The following is a 13533-nucleotide window of genomic DNA, read 5'->3' on the forward strand; positions in this document are numbered from 1 at the left end:
AGGCAACCTCGCTCAAGGCCATGGCTCGTCCCGGACAGGCATCATCCCCTGCCCCACAGCCCACGTCGTCCTGCAGCTGCCCCTCCCCCTGGAGCACCCTCCAAGGGCAGGACCTACCCACTCCCCCCCACCCCGCGCCCCGGGGCCTGTGCGAGCAGAAAAGGCAAGAGCAGGAGGCGGGCTCCGAGGAGGGCCCTTCCTCAGCACAAGACTTGCCTGACAGAAACACGGTGTCCAGTGGGCGCCCTAAAACAAGCCCGCGGGTTCCGCGGAGTGAGTGAAGAGGCAGGAGGAATCTGGCAAACCCCTTCTGCTGAATCAGCAAGGTGGTATTAGCCCTCGTCTGGGATCTGGTGTCACCAGCAGGCCCACAGAGTGTTCCTGGAGTGGCCGAGGTCTGAAAGGGACCGCTGTCCTGCTGGGGGCTAGGAGCGGGAGGAGAACAACACAGCTGGTCACCAGCCCGGACCTTGGGCCACCTAAGCCCACCGTCTCCACTTTCCTGATGGTGCTGGCCTGGCTGAGTCCAGGCCCCCACCTTCCAAACGCTGGTGGGGAAAAAGGCAGTTGTCCCTAAAAGGTCAAGACTTGACAAAAACTAGCAGCTACCCCAGGCCAGCCTCTCACTCTCAAGTTACTTTAGGGAGCCACCAAGCTTAGCCCAGAGCCCAGCCTGAGGCCAACACTCTCTCAACCTCCAAGTCCTGCCACGGGGGGAGGTCACCAGGAGCGAACTGGGGAGAGGAAGGACATGCGGTCCCAGCTGTGGCAGGTTGGTGACCTTAGATCACGGAGACAAGGGTGGCTCCTCCCGACTGGTGCTGCCTTTATTCAATGTCTGTGCTGTCGCTGAGAGGCAGAAGTCTGGAGGGACACTGGGACTTCGGGGGTGGCTCCAGCAGGAGCAGGGCCAGGATGGCAAGGAGGGGACAGTCTGCTGGGGCACATGCTCTGCTCCTCGGCATCTGTGGAAGCGGCTGTGGTCCTCATGGACAGCTGCACCACCTTCCCCAGGGCTGGGGTGGGGTCTGCTGGACTGGCCCAGGTCCGCCGTCGAGCCCCAGGGCTAGCTGCTGGTCCACCAGGAGAGAAGGCCCAGGCCTGGCTCACTGATGGATCCCTGCCGGGGGGAGAGAACAAACACGTTCCATCTGCCTTCGGGGCTTGAGCCACCTTGGGGAGGCAGAGGGGCCCACCCCTCGGGGCCCCCCGCAAAGGGAATAGTGGAGCAAGCACACGCCAGCCAAGAGGATGTGCGGAAATCCAGGGGCCACCCCAGCAGTGTCCCAGCTGGCACCTGGAACACATGGCCCAGCTCCCCTCTCCCGAGGCCTCTAAGGAAAGCGCTGGTTCTCTAAGGGCATGGCCCCTGGCCTCAAGGCCTCAGCCAGGACAGGTTCCCTTCCTCACCCCCAGGCCTGCCCAAACACAGGCACCAGCAGGCCAGGGCTGGTAATGCTCTCTGTCCTGCCAGGAAGGCCTAGTGCCTGCACTGCAGCCTCCAAATACATGCAGGGGGGATGCCCTTGGCCACAGGTTTTTGACAAAGCACAGCGGCCCCACGCACACCACCTGCAGCACACATTATACCAGGAGACCCTACTAGCAGCTCCAGAAACGTGTCCTACTTTGCCCTGCATCGCAGTCCCTTCATGAGGGTGGAAGACAGAGGCAACCCCCGTCAGATCTGGTCGCAGCTCCCCTGCCACCCCACGCGCGCGTCCGGTCGGGTATGGGAGCAGCCCTGATGAAGGGTCGCCCCTCCCCGAAGCCCCACTCTTGTGCTCGGGGCTTCGACCTGCTCCCAAGCCCCTTCCTCGCTTTCTCTCTCAGCCCCTTATTGGCAGCCGGGTACCCCCGCGTGGGCTCCAGCCCTCTTGCCGCCAGCAAGCTGACTCACTCCCTCCCTAGCGCCCGCTGTCATGCCCCGGCCTCTGGAACAGGCCCCCCAGGGAGAAGTGACGGCCTAAGAACACATCAGGGACATGCGCCCTGACCTGCAGGATGAGGGGCTCCAGGTGGGGAAGCCCAAGTCAACACCCTAGGAAGCCGCTCCCCCGCCCCTCCCCTGCCTGTGTTCTCCCGCCACATCACTGCCCGTGGTTTCGGCCGCGGCATCAGCGCAACTCACCACAAGCGTGTATGGAGCCTCCTTCTTCGGCAGCTCCTCGCTGGAAGACATGGCCTCGGCCGAGCTGGGCCCCGTGGGGGACGTGTCCACAAAGCTCTCATCCACCACCCGGAAGCGGATCTCCTCGCCGGTGTCCATGTACAGGTCGTGCGCTCCTTCCTCTGTCTCGTACTCCCACACCCATACCTGCTCTGCCTCGTCGCTGGGCGGGGCGCGGGGTCAAGGCAACAACCGAGCGGGTTGGCGGGGGTTCCTCCCCTGGCACCTGCCCCCAGGAAAATCTGATCCTAGGATGAGATCACCTTGGCTGGGGTGTCAAGAAGCAGCACACCACGTGCAAGAGGCAAGGCCGGGCAAGATCTGAGCCCCACCGGGAAAAGCAGGAATGCTGGGGACCACAGGGCCCCCCCAGCCTGGCACGGCAGCCAGGCGGGCACACACATTCTCAGGGCACCAGAGCAGGAAGAAGGCTCACGAGCAGAGCGAGCCCCACCTCCTGAGGCAGGAATGATGAAGGCCTCTTGCTGCCCGGGGTCCCCTCCCTGCCGGCTCTGACTGGGCCTGTGTGTCCTCTCAGGCCAACTGCCATGGTCAGACTTCCGCTCCACCAGTCGTGACCCGGGGCAGGCCCGACCTCTGCGTCTCGGGTCCCCTTGCCCTTGCAGGGCTGTGGTGAGGAGGTACTAAAGCAGCGCCCCCAGAAAGTGCCTTCCACGGGACCGCACGGGGCCCGCACTGTGGTCCTGGAGGGCTAGCTAACGCTATGCTCTGTTCTCCGCACAGCGCGACTCCACACCCCCTTCCACCTGTGCCCTGTGAAAATGGCCAGCACGCAGCGCAAGGACTTGCCCGGTGTTCAGGAGGACAGACCCAGCAGATGCAAGGTCACCTGCCTGAGGGCCCACGGCCAGCGAGAGGCCAGCCCAGCAGGACCAGGCTTTCTGACAAGCCCTGGCACCTGGGACAGGCCCCGCCAGCGCGCTCTGATGAACCAGTGAGGGCAGCACTCTGGAAGTCTCCAGCAGCCCACACTGAGGAGCACAGCGCCCTCTAGTGGTGCTCCCACGCAGGGTCTGGCCCCAACCCAGTGAGCCAAGTCCCCCACTGGTCCCCGTGGACATGGTCCTGACAAGACGGGGTCCCTTCCAGGGAGCAGTCTCAGCGAGGACCCCCCAGAAACAGACAACCCCAATGCAACCAGGCAAGGGCTGGGGCAGGGCAATGGGGATAGTCAGCAGAGGGAAACAACCCAGCCCAGGACCGGCACAGTCAAGCCCTCAGATGTCAGCCAATGGTATTGTCTGCATAGCAGGGAAGCAGGGAGGCGAGCCAATCAGGGCAAACCTCTCCAGGGAGGGGATCTCTGAGATGACCCCTGAGAGGACAACCCAAGCAAAGTGAATAGCACACCACCTACAGAGCACGAGAACCCAGACAGAAGCACAGTCGTGGGGACGCCCCGGTCAGCATGGGAGCATGGGCAGCTCAGCACTTCTGAAGCACAAGTGCAGGCCGGGGGGGAGGGGACCGGACACAGAGGTCAGTATCAGATCACAGGCCCCAGGGTCACCCCAAGGAGCAGGGACGGCCCTTTGGAAAGACCTAGCTCCCCTGTGACCCACTTTAACCTTGGGAGGATACAACTTGGCTGGCTGCTGCAGCGACTCTGGGGGGATGAGAATGTCATCGAAGAACCCTAGAGAGACTGGAACACATGAAGAAAGTGAGAGCATGGGACAAGGGCAGTTGTCACCGTGGAAGTCTGAGTCCCCCCACCCCCACCTCAGAGCCCCACGCCTCTGCCTATGCCACTCAGCCACCAAAACCTGCGGTGGACACCACACAAAACAGGGACCAGAGGGTGCCTGGGACCCCGAGCCCCCTCACCAGCTGCGGTGCCCGCCCCGAGGTCCCGAGTTAAGGCCTCCCGGGGAACCCCACAGCTGGCCAAGGCCTTCACTGTTCCGTGAGCACGAGGGGGCTGTGTGTCGCCCTCACTCACCAGCTTCCCTGACAGCTCGGGGCCTTCTGCTTCTGTATCTGAACCCTCCCCTGACCATGTGGCCGAGCACAGAAGCTGAAGGGAGGCCTGCTGGCCTGGCCACTTGCCCCAACGTGCTCCCAGGCTTCGTGTGAAGAGCTGGGGCCACCATTACCGTGTACTCCCTCCGGGCTGCAGCCTTTGATCTTGCCAATCAGAATCTCATCCAGGAAGGGATGGAACACCACGTAGCGAAAATGGACTGGAAGCGAAGGAAGAAAGTCAGCGACGAGCAGGCACGTCAGGGACAGCTGCTCTGGGGCGGCCCCAGCTTCCCAGCGTTGACCACACTCGCCAGCCCACTGACCCGGAGGCCCTGCGACTATCCCAGAGTCTGCTGGGCACTCCATACCCAGGCCCCGTGGGTCCAGACCCACCAGCGGAGCTGGAGGGACCCACACCCCGTCCCCTGCAAGGCCACAGCACAGCCCCCATAACAGGCCAACAGCAGTGGCCCTGGAACCGAGGGCTCGCCCCCAAGCCCACCCGACAAGTCACTCCTGAACCCAGATTCTGGGCCACGGATGACTCCAAAGTCAATTCCACCCTTCCTCTAGACTCACTCCCTTAAGTTCTAGAAAGGGCAGAAGTAACTGGCAAAGGGAGCCAGTTCGGAAACAAGTTGCCCGTCTCCCCCTGATGGGAAAGTTTGCCCCAGGCAGAGCTCTGACCTGGAACAGGATGTTAAAAACGTCCTGAAACGGAGGGGGGCCATGGAGAGGCAGAGGCAAGAAGCCAACAAAAATGCCTCTGTGATTCTCAGGCCCTGCCCTAGGTGGTCCCCACTCAGAAGACCCCCAGGAAAATATCAGGTAAGGTTTGTGCCCCCATCACACATGGACCCCCAGACGTGGCGGAAGCCATTACCTCATCACTCCTGCCCCTGACAGCCCCAAAGGGGTGACCAGCACTGGCCTGAACACCGCCAGAGCTAGGAAATAACCGTGAGGCTACGTCCTGCTGGTCACACGGTGCCCATGGCGACCCACCCGTGTTAGTCGTCATGCTTCCCGGCTGTGAGGATGGGGAAGCGGCTCAGAGGGGCTGTGTAACCTGCTCACAGCCACACAGCTCTTCAGCCCTGTTTTGCCACGGGAAGACTCCAGGTCTTTCTGGACCCCCAAGCAGGGCCACAGGGTGGTCTGCCTTCCTCGGACAGGTGTCGTCCCTAGACACAGGCTTCCGCCACCAGCACCCTCAGCTGCCTGCCCTGCCAACACTGCCCTACGGCCAGGAGGGCTGACGGGGCCCCCAGAGCCCTGCCAGGCTGCCTGTCCGTGGCCCCACCGGGCAGGAAGCGTGAGGCAGGAAGAGGGGGCAGCTGGTATCCCCTCCCTCCCTGTGGCCAGAGCCTCACGCTGACCTTGCGGAGAGCAGATGAGGGCAGCCAAGGGTCATTTATCCACAGGATGGAAAAACCCTGTCCCCCATATGACCCAACGCTCAGTTCAGCTTAACAAATCCCCGCAGAGCCTCTACCGAGTCTGCGCCAGGGCCGGTGTGGGCAGCGGGCTTCCGGGGGCAGACAGCACGCGGGCTCATTCCCGGGGGGCTCTGGTCTGGAACAACCACACATGGCGGCCAATGCAGGCGCTATCGGCAGATGATGCGTCAGCACGACGTAGTCTGCCCGCGTAACGGAATATTATGCAGTCTTAAAAAGGAAGGGAGTACAGACACCTGCCACAATATGGACAAAGCTCAGGGACGGGACGCTACGTAAAATAAGCCAGTTACACAGGACCACACACCGTGTGATTCCACTTACACAAAATGTCTAGAAGAGGCAACTCCAGAGACAGAAAGTAGATCAGCGGTTGCCAGGGACTGGGGGCGGGGGGAGCATGAGGAGTGACTGCTGACAGGTACAGGGTTGCTTTTCTGAGGTGGGGAAAATGTTCTGGAATTAGATTGTGCTGACAGTTGCAGAGCTCTGTTAATATCCTAAAAGCTACTGAATGGTAAGCTTTAAAAGGGTGAATTTTATGGCATGTAAATGAGATCTCCATTAAAAATGAAAAGGAGGCCACAGACCAGTGGGAGGGCCAGCCAGGCCAGGGCCGTATTTGCAGCCACCTCCCAAGAGCCCCACCTCAAGTTCCAGGGTGTGTGGTGGGCAGACGGGAGCTGGGAAAGTCAATGAGGATGCATCTGCAGGACCAGTAAGAGGAAGACCTGCTCTCAGGTGCAGGCTCGGGCCAAACCTGTCCCAGGAGAAGCAGGGCTGCCTCGGGATGTTGTGAGTTTCCACAAAGGGCGGACGCTAGATGGTCCCACCTATATGAAGCATCCAGAGTCGTCACACTCAGAGACAGAAAGTACAACGGTGGTTTCCAGGGCCCTGGAGCAGCGGAGATGGGGAGTGAGTGCTTAAGAGGGGCAGAGTTTCAGTTTGGGAAGATGAAAAGGTTGGTGGTGGTTACACAGCAATGACCGTACTTGATGCTGCTGAACTGGGCACTAAAAATGGTTAACATGGTAAGTCTCACGTTACACGTATTTTATCGCAACTTAAAAAAAGAAAACAGGGGCGCCTGGGTGGCACAGCGGTTGAGCGTCTGCCTTCGGCTCAGGGCGTGATCCTGGCGTTGTGGGATCGAGCCCCACATCAGGCTCCTCCACTATGAGCCTGCTTCTTCCTCTCCCACTCCCCCTGCTTGTGTTCCCTCTCTCGCTGGCTGTCTCTAACTCTGCCAAATAAATAAATAAAATCTTTAAAAAAAAAAAAAAAAGAAAAGAAAAAAGAAAACAGAGCAAAGCAAACGGTGGGCACGAAGAGTCTGCTCTGGAGCTCTGAGCAGGGCAGGGGTGGTGGCACAGGTCAAGAGGGGCTTCTCCAGAGAGGCCAGGTCTGGCCGGCTTGCGGGGCAAGGGGACCACGGGACTGGTGTCATGTCCAAGTACCCTAAGTGACAAGAGCTGAGGCTGGACACCTGGGCGCAGTGTCACAAGTCACAGAGCTGACTTCTTGAGAGCACTTATGCCTGAGAGAGGTGAAGGGATCCGGCCCGGTGAGAAGGAGGTACAAAGCAATAAGCAAACGAAGAGCTCTCATCGCAAAGGGGGAGGCCTGGTGCTGAGGCCTCCTTTCGCACACCCTGGCCGCAGCCCTGGGTGAGGCAGTGGGGTGAGGCAGGAGCGGAGCCCAGGGTGGAGGATCAGCCTTGAAGCGTGGCGACGGAACCCCACGACAGAACACCGCCCCTGCACGGCGCTCCGCAGACCACAACGAGCTTCACAGCTCCAAGTGTTGACCCCATTTTACAGAAGAGGAACCCGAGGCCAAGACAGGCGGAGTTACCTGCTCAAGGTCCAAACCCTGGCAGGGCGGTGGGGGGTGGGCAGAGCCAGAATTCAAATCCGGGTCAATGTGACATGCCTCACCCAGGGCTCTAATCCTCACACCTCATTCCCAAAGAAACAGGGGGCCCAGGGTGAACTAGGGATGGGGGGACAATGAAAACCAACAGTGGAAATCTTACACCAACTGGCAGAAACAACCAAATGAAAGAACGGAATTTCCTCAATTTTAACTTTTTCCTCCCAGCTTTCCTTGAAGTTCTGCTGCCTCTTACCAGTCGTCCTCTGGACAACCATCTGAAGGCAGGGACTGGGCTCAGCTCAAGGGCATCCTTCTCCGTAAACAGAGGCCCTGTGGTCTTGTTTTCATGTCACTGTTTTATTTTTCTGCTAAATGCTCCTAGTGCATACAAATTCAGCCTATTTCCTAGGGCTGTCCACAGAGCATGGTAACATCTCTGTGAACTAATTAAGTCTCTGGATTCCTGGACACAGACACCAGGCAGCCTCGTGGCACCTTCTGGAATGCTCGACATCTCTTTATTCAGAGGCTGACCAGGATGGGCTGGGCAGGGCTCCTCACACTTGGCCTTGTGCGAGAAGCACCTGGCTCCTTGTTAAAGTGCAATCTGCGGGCTCACCTCCAGAGACTGTGATTCAGCAGCTCTGAGTGCCTAGCCGATGGCAAGCTGCAGGCCTACACTCTGATTAGCCCTGAACCACCTCAGTGCACCCCCACCCCACCCTCTGCTTCTGATTTGGCTGGGTCCAGGGAGGAGAGAGAATGCCCCACTCCCTCCCGGAGAATCCTAGCCAAGGTGACCGGCCCTCTACACGTCCAGGTCTGGTAACCAACCTTCCCTTCCCTTCCCAGGGTGCACACCCCTTTGCTATGAAGACTGCAGCTCCTCCCATGGAAAGGGGGACTCTATTTTCCCATCCCTTGAAGCCAGCCTCAGCCATGTGACCTGCTCTGGCCAATGGGATATAAGCAGAGGCTTGAAAAGTTGCGTGTACGCTGGGGCTCCAGTGGCACTGTGGTGCCCATTCTCCCCCGCGGAGAGATGAGATCGCGTGCAGCAGAGATGAGCCGTCCCGTGAGTACCCCTCCTCCCCACTAACCAGTCTCCCAACCACCCGACACATGAGGCCATCCGACTCCACCCAGCCCTGGACAGGCCAGCCCCAAAGAACCCATTCAGTGGATGCACAGAATCAGGAGAAACAGTTCAAATCAACGAGCCACTGAACCCTCGCTATGTGCCAAGGACCCATCCTAAGACCTTCACAGGTATTAGTTTAGTATTCTCGCAACAGTCCTATAATATAAAATCTACTGTTAACTACATTTTATAGGCAAGGAAACAGAGGCACAGAGAGATTACATATTCTGCACAGGACACGGCAAGTAAGTGGCCAAGCTGGGATTGGAATCCACAGGCTGTACTTAACCATTATGTCCTAGTGCCCCTCCAAGTCCCCCACCCTCAACCAGCCTCCTCCCCAAGCGACAGATGCACTCCCTTCTGCTCTCCACACTTTTTATTTATTTATTTTAAAAATATTTTATTTTTTATTTTTTTTAATTTTTTTTTAAAGATTTTATTTATTTATTTGACAGAGAGAGAGACTGCCAGCGAGAGAGGGAACACAAGCAGGGGGAGTGGGAGAGGAAGAAGCAGGCTCATAGCAGAGGAGCCTGATGTGGGGCTCGATCCCAGAACGCCGGGATCACGCCCTGAGCTGAAGGCAGATGCTTAACCGCTGTGCCACCCAGGCGCCCCCCAAAATATTTTATTTTTAAGTAATTCCTACGCCCAACAGGGGTCTTGAGCTCACAACCCTGAGTTCAAGAGTCACACACTCAACCGACTGAGCCAGCCAGGCGCCCCTGCTCTCCACTTTTAACCCAGCAATGACCACTTCAAGTGCCCTTACCTGTCTGGCCACCCCCCAACCAGACTGAGCAATCTGAGGGCCAGGCAGAGCAGAGCTCAATAATAAACGAGACTGCCACAATCTCAGAGCCGGAGAGGCCTCCAGATTCACCTTGTCCAGGGCACCTGGCACTGTCATGTAGTGACAGACTCTGAGCTCAGCTCTTCATCTCAGGGTCGTGAGAGCAAGCCCTGCATTGGGGTCCACACTTGGCAAGGAGTTGGCCTGAGATTTTCTCCCTTTCCCTCTCCCCGCACTCGCACGTGCACACTCTCCCGAGCTCTTTCTCAAATAAATGAACAAATATAATCGTTAAAAAAAAAAAAACACCTCATCCACCATTTCTTATAGATGAGGAAGGAAGATTCTGCCCACTGCCACCCAGTCAATTCCTGGCAGAGTCAGGACTAGGCCTCTGGTCTCCCAATCCCTAGACCAGGATTCCCACAACCAAAAACCAAACCCCAAGAAACCCAATGCCAAAGAGGAAAGGGCAGGCCGCCTGGGTGGCTTAGTCAGTTAAGCGTCTGCCTTTGGCTCAGGTCATGGTCTTGGGGTCCTGGGATAGAGCCCCGCATCAGGCTGCTTCTCCCTCTCCCTCTGACCCCCACCCCCTGCTGTGCTTTTGCTCACACATGTGCTCTCTCTCGAATGAATAAATTGTCTCCAACGAATAAATTATTCGAATGAATAAATAAAAATATGTTAAAATTTAAAAAAGAGGAAAGGGCACCCACCTTTCGTGTGTGATGCGCCGTCCCCTGGGAACACATAGGCATCCTCCAGCTTGGTGATGTCAAACAGACAGATGCAAAGCCCAACGTTGTACATGACCTGTGTGCATCCACATCCACACACATGCACCATGACACTGAGGCCCGGCTTCCCAGCATGCTCTCCTGAGACCCTTACCACCCAGGGCAGGTATAATTATCCCCATTTGACAGCCAGAAATGAGTTGGGGCACTGTCTGAGGTAACCACCGTAAAGGGCCCCTGAAGGATCTGGAGCTCTGGAAAGAGCAGGGCCTTTGTGACAGGGCAGACCCAGGTTACAGTGCCAGTTCCAACACCCACTGTGTGACCTCCAAGGTCACTTCTCTGAGCCTCAGTTTCCCTCTTATGCAAAAATGGACCTAGCAGGCTGCAGGTTTGTTAAATAAAGAGAGAAAATGGACGTGAAGCCCCATGCCAGTGTCTGGCTCAAATGCTAGAAGTAATAACGGTCAACCACGAATCACTATTAGTCAGGATCATTGACAACCAGGGAACCCCGGTTTACACCTCCACTTCCCAGAGTCTCCAGGTCCACGCTAGATATCACAGCTCAGTGAGTGTCAAAGTCCCAGCTAATCCCCATTCTGCTCACAAAGTTTGAGACACACAGCCGTGGCCACAGGGACTGAGGCTGGCAGAGTGACACATGGCCAAGGCCCTCAGACTAGGCAGACAGCATCCTATGCCCCCATCCCCACCCCACGGTGCTGCAAACACTGGCCTGCATGGTGTCACCTTATCTGCCACCCGTGTCATCACCAACCCATTACAGACCCTGCAGGACTGTTCAAGGATTAGCAAGAAGCTCAGAGAACTCAGCGTCCAGGCCAGACCTCACCACGATGAGGCACAGAGTCTGGTGGCTTTGGCAGCACAAGATCTGTGCCCTTGGCCGGACCATGGACCTCTTCTGTGCAGCCTCCTCTCAAATGATTCAAATACAGAAAACTCGTCTCTACAGGTCACTGAAGGACCCAGAGGGACTACATTCCCTTCTTGGACTTTTCACACCTTCTCTCTCCACGATGCTCACACTTCGTTCCTCCACAGACCCCCTGACCTTCTAACTCACAAAGTAACCAGAAGCCGTCCACTAAGGACTTTATGAGTTCTCTCCACCAACAACCCAACAACTCCCTTCTATGACCTCAGCCTCTATGGAAGGGACTGGCCTCCTGTCTAAAGCCAACCAACCTTCCTCTTGTTGGCTCCTTCTCAGCCTATCACCTCCTGCTATTCTACGGATGAAGATCAATACAGCCATGACATCCTTTAGGTCCCGTGCAGCTTGGCTCCTGCCACCTTTCCAGTCTGCCCTCCCCTCTCTTCCTCTGCCAGCTTCCTCCATGTTATTATGGGTGAAATATTCCCTCCTGCCACGGGGCCTTTGCACATGCTGTTTCCTTTGCCTACCCACTTTTCTCCCTGCACAGCCCTCTCTCACCCTCAAAATGAATCCCCTAGTTAGTTCCTCTTCAGCATCATCTCTCAGCTCAAGCTCAAATGCCACATCCCTAACAAAACTGCTTTCTCCCTCACTGTAGACAGAGATCTCCTTCATTCCACACACTTGTGAATGCCTGTTCTTCACAGCACCTAACTTGTCATCACATACTCAACTATGGCTCCCTCTCATTCATATTTGCTTTCCCCTGCACTACAGGGCAGAACCTTGTCTGCTTCATTCATTCAACAATTATGGAACATCTGCTGCGTGCCAGGCTCTGGCTAAATATGAGGGTACCACGTGGGGAAGAAAACAAAGATCCCTGCCATGATGGAGCTGGAAAGAAAAACCATAACCATCTAAGAAGGAAAGGCTGATATGACATAGAGTAACTGAGGGAGGGTTACTACAGAAAAGGCAGTGGGAAGACCACAGACTAGCTGTCACTAAGGCATGCAGGGCTGGCATATAAAAAGCGCACAAATACTTTTCTGCTGGAATGAATGAATCAACCTTCTGACGGTTAATCTAAACCACTGTCCATCTTCACAAGAACAGTGTGCGGTTGGACAGCCATTATTACTTCCATTTTACAAATGGAAAATGAGGCCCAGAGGGGGTAAGTGACCTGCCCCAGATTGCAAAGTAATTTGGCAGTGTGGAATCTAGCATTTCCCAGTTACAATGGCCTTTTTCAAACCCAGTTTCTTTTTTAACTCCCTCTAACATCCCATGGCCAGGGGGATTACCCCCATCCCATGTACAGGTGAAGAAACCGAGTTCCGAGATGTTAAGCTACTTGCCCAAGGCCAAGGTTTGGCACTACCAAGGCCAGGCCTGCAGCGGGCAGATGGGCTGTGCTGGGCTCTCCAGTGCCAACGCCTGTCAGCGACCCCATCGGCCCAGTACCTTGTTGGCCAACTTTTTGTTCAGCTCCTCGGCAATGGAGTCGTTGAGCTTCCTCTCAAACTGCCACGGGGGGATCCGCACAGTGTCCACCATCTCCACCAGGACGAACATCCCGGCCTGCGCTGGGACCCTAGGAATGCGAGGCTCAGTCCCACACCGTCTGGGGCCGAACCCCCTCCACCCCGTCCCAATCGCTGAAACACCTCCACCACCATCAAGGCCGGGAACAGGGCTGCGCCGTAGGGCGCCGGGTACCCCGTGAGGGGTGTGCTCAGACCCTGCAAAGTGAGGAAACTGAGGCTCAGCGGGAGAGGCCCTCGCTCCAGTGGCAAGGGTGAGAGCACCCGCCGCACGACCGCGCGCTGCCCTGCCACGCGCCACGCTCCACGCGCGGGGGCCACGCACCACGCTCCCACGCGCAGCTGACTTAGGGCGAGATTCCGAATCCCGTCGCTTCCGGAGAACAGACCAATAAGAAGCCTTTGCCCGCCCCTGACGTGGCGCGGGGCGGGGCGGGGCCTTCCCTTCTGCCAGGGCGGAGCCGTCAGTCTTCCGACCGCGCTTCCTGGTTGCTAGGCGACCTGGGTGCATTCCAGACTTCACCCGCCTGGCAGGTGCTATACTCTCTTCTTCCCGGTCTCAGGTGTGCCCTGCGCCCCGCAGCCAGAGGGATCCTCTCAAAAGCCGGCACAAGATGCTTAGACCCCTCAGTACTCTGGAGGCGGGAGAATTAACTGGAAAGGGGCAGCGGGACCTTTCTGGCGTGATAGAAATATTTCGTATGGGGGCACCCGGGTGGCTCAGTGGGTTAAGCGGCTGCCCTCAGCTGAGGTCATGATCCTGGGATCAAGTCCCGCAGCAGGCTCCCTGATCAATGGGCAGCCTGCCTCTCCCTCTCCACCGCCTGTGCTCTCTTGTGCTCTCTCTCTCTCAAATAAATAAAATCTTAAAAAAAAAAAAAATGATGGGGCGCCTGGGTGGCTCAGTCGTT

The 13533-nt window shown here is 57.3% G+C and overlaps 1 protein-coding gene across 2 annotated transcripts; it reads right to left on the minus strand.

Moving 5' to 3' along the window:
- Positions 1-806: 806 nt before the first annotated feature.
- On the minus strand, positions 807-13001 carry POLR3H (RNA polymerase III subunit H). Of its 2 annotated transcripts, none has more exons than XM_002929282.4 (7): positions 12948-13001; positions 12543-12672; positions 10148-10244; positions 4288-4374; positions 3773-3836; positions 2132-2333; positions 807-1120 (listed from the first exon to the last, which is right to left on the minus strand). In XM_002929282.4, exons 2-7 carry the CDS (start codon positions 12651-12653, stop codon positions 1067-1069), a joined length of 615 nt encoding a protein of 204 aa, XP_002929328.1. In that variant the 5' UTR covers positions 12654-12672; positions 12948-13001; the 3' UTR covers positions 807-1066. The 2 variants fall into 2 exon arrangements, with proteins under 2 accessions (XP_002929328.1, XP_019665524.1); XM_019809965.2 differs by having other exon boundaries at positions 12891-12996.
- Positions 13002-13533: the final 532 nt, after the last annotated feature.

The sequence above is a fragment of the Ailuropoda melanoleuca genome, chromosome 15 (assembly GCF_002007445.2).
Source record: "Ailuropoda melanoleuca isolate Jingjing chromosome 15, ASM200744v2, whole genome shotgun sequence".
Taxonomy (NCBI): Eukaryota; Metazoa; Chordata; class Mammalia; order Carnivora; family Ursidae; genus Ailuropoda; species Ailuropoda melanoleuca.

Coding starts and splice junctions, on each gene's coding strand:
- POLR3H (XM_002929282.4), bottom strand. CDS start 12,653: ATGTTCGTCCTGGTGGAGATGGTGGACACTGTGCGGATCCCCCCGTGG. Junction 10,245..12,542: donor ACAAAAAGTTGGCCAACAAG/GTACTGGGCCGA, acceptor GGATGCACACAG/GTCATGTACAACGTTGGGCT. Junction 4,375..10,147: donor CGGCGCATCACACACGAAAG/GTGGGTGCCCTT, acceptor CTTCGCTTCCAG/TCCATTTTCGCTACGTGGTG.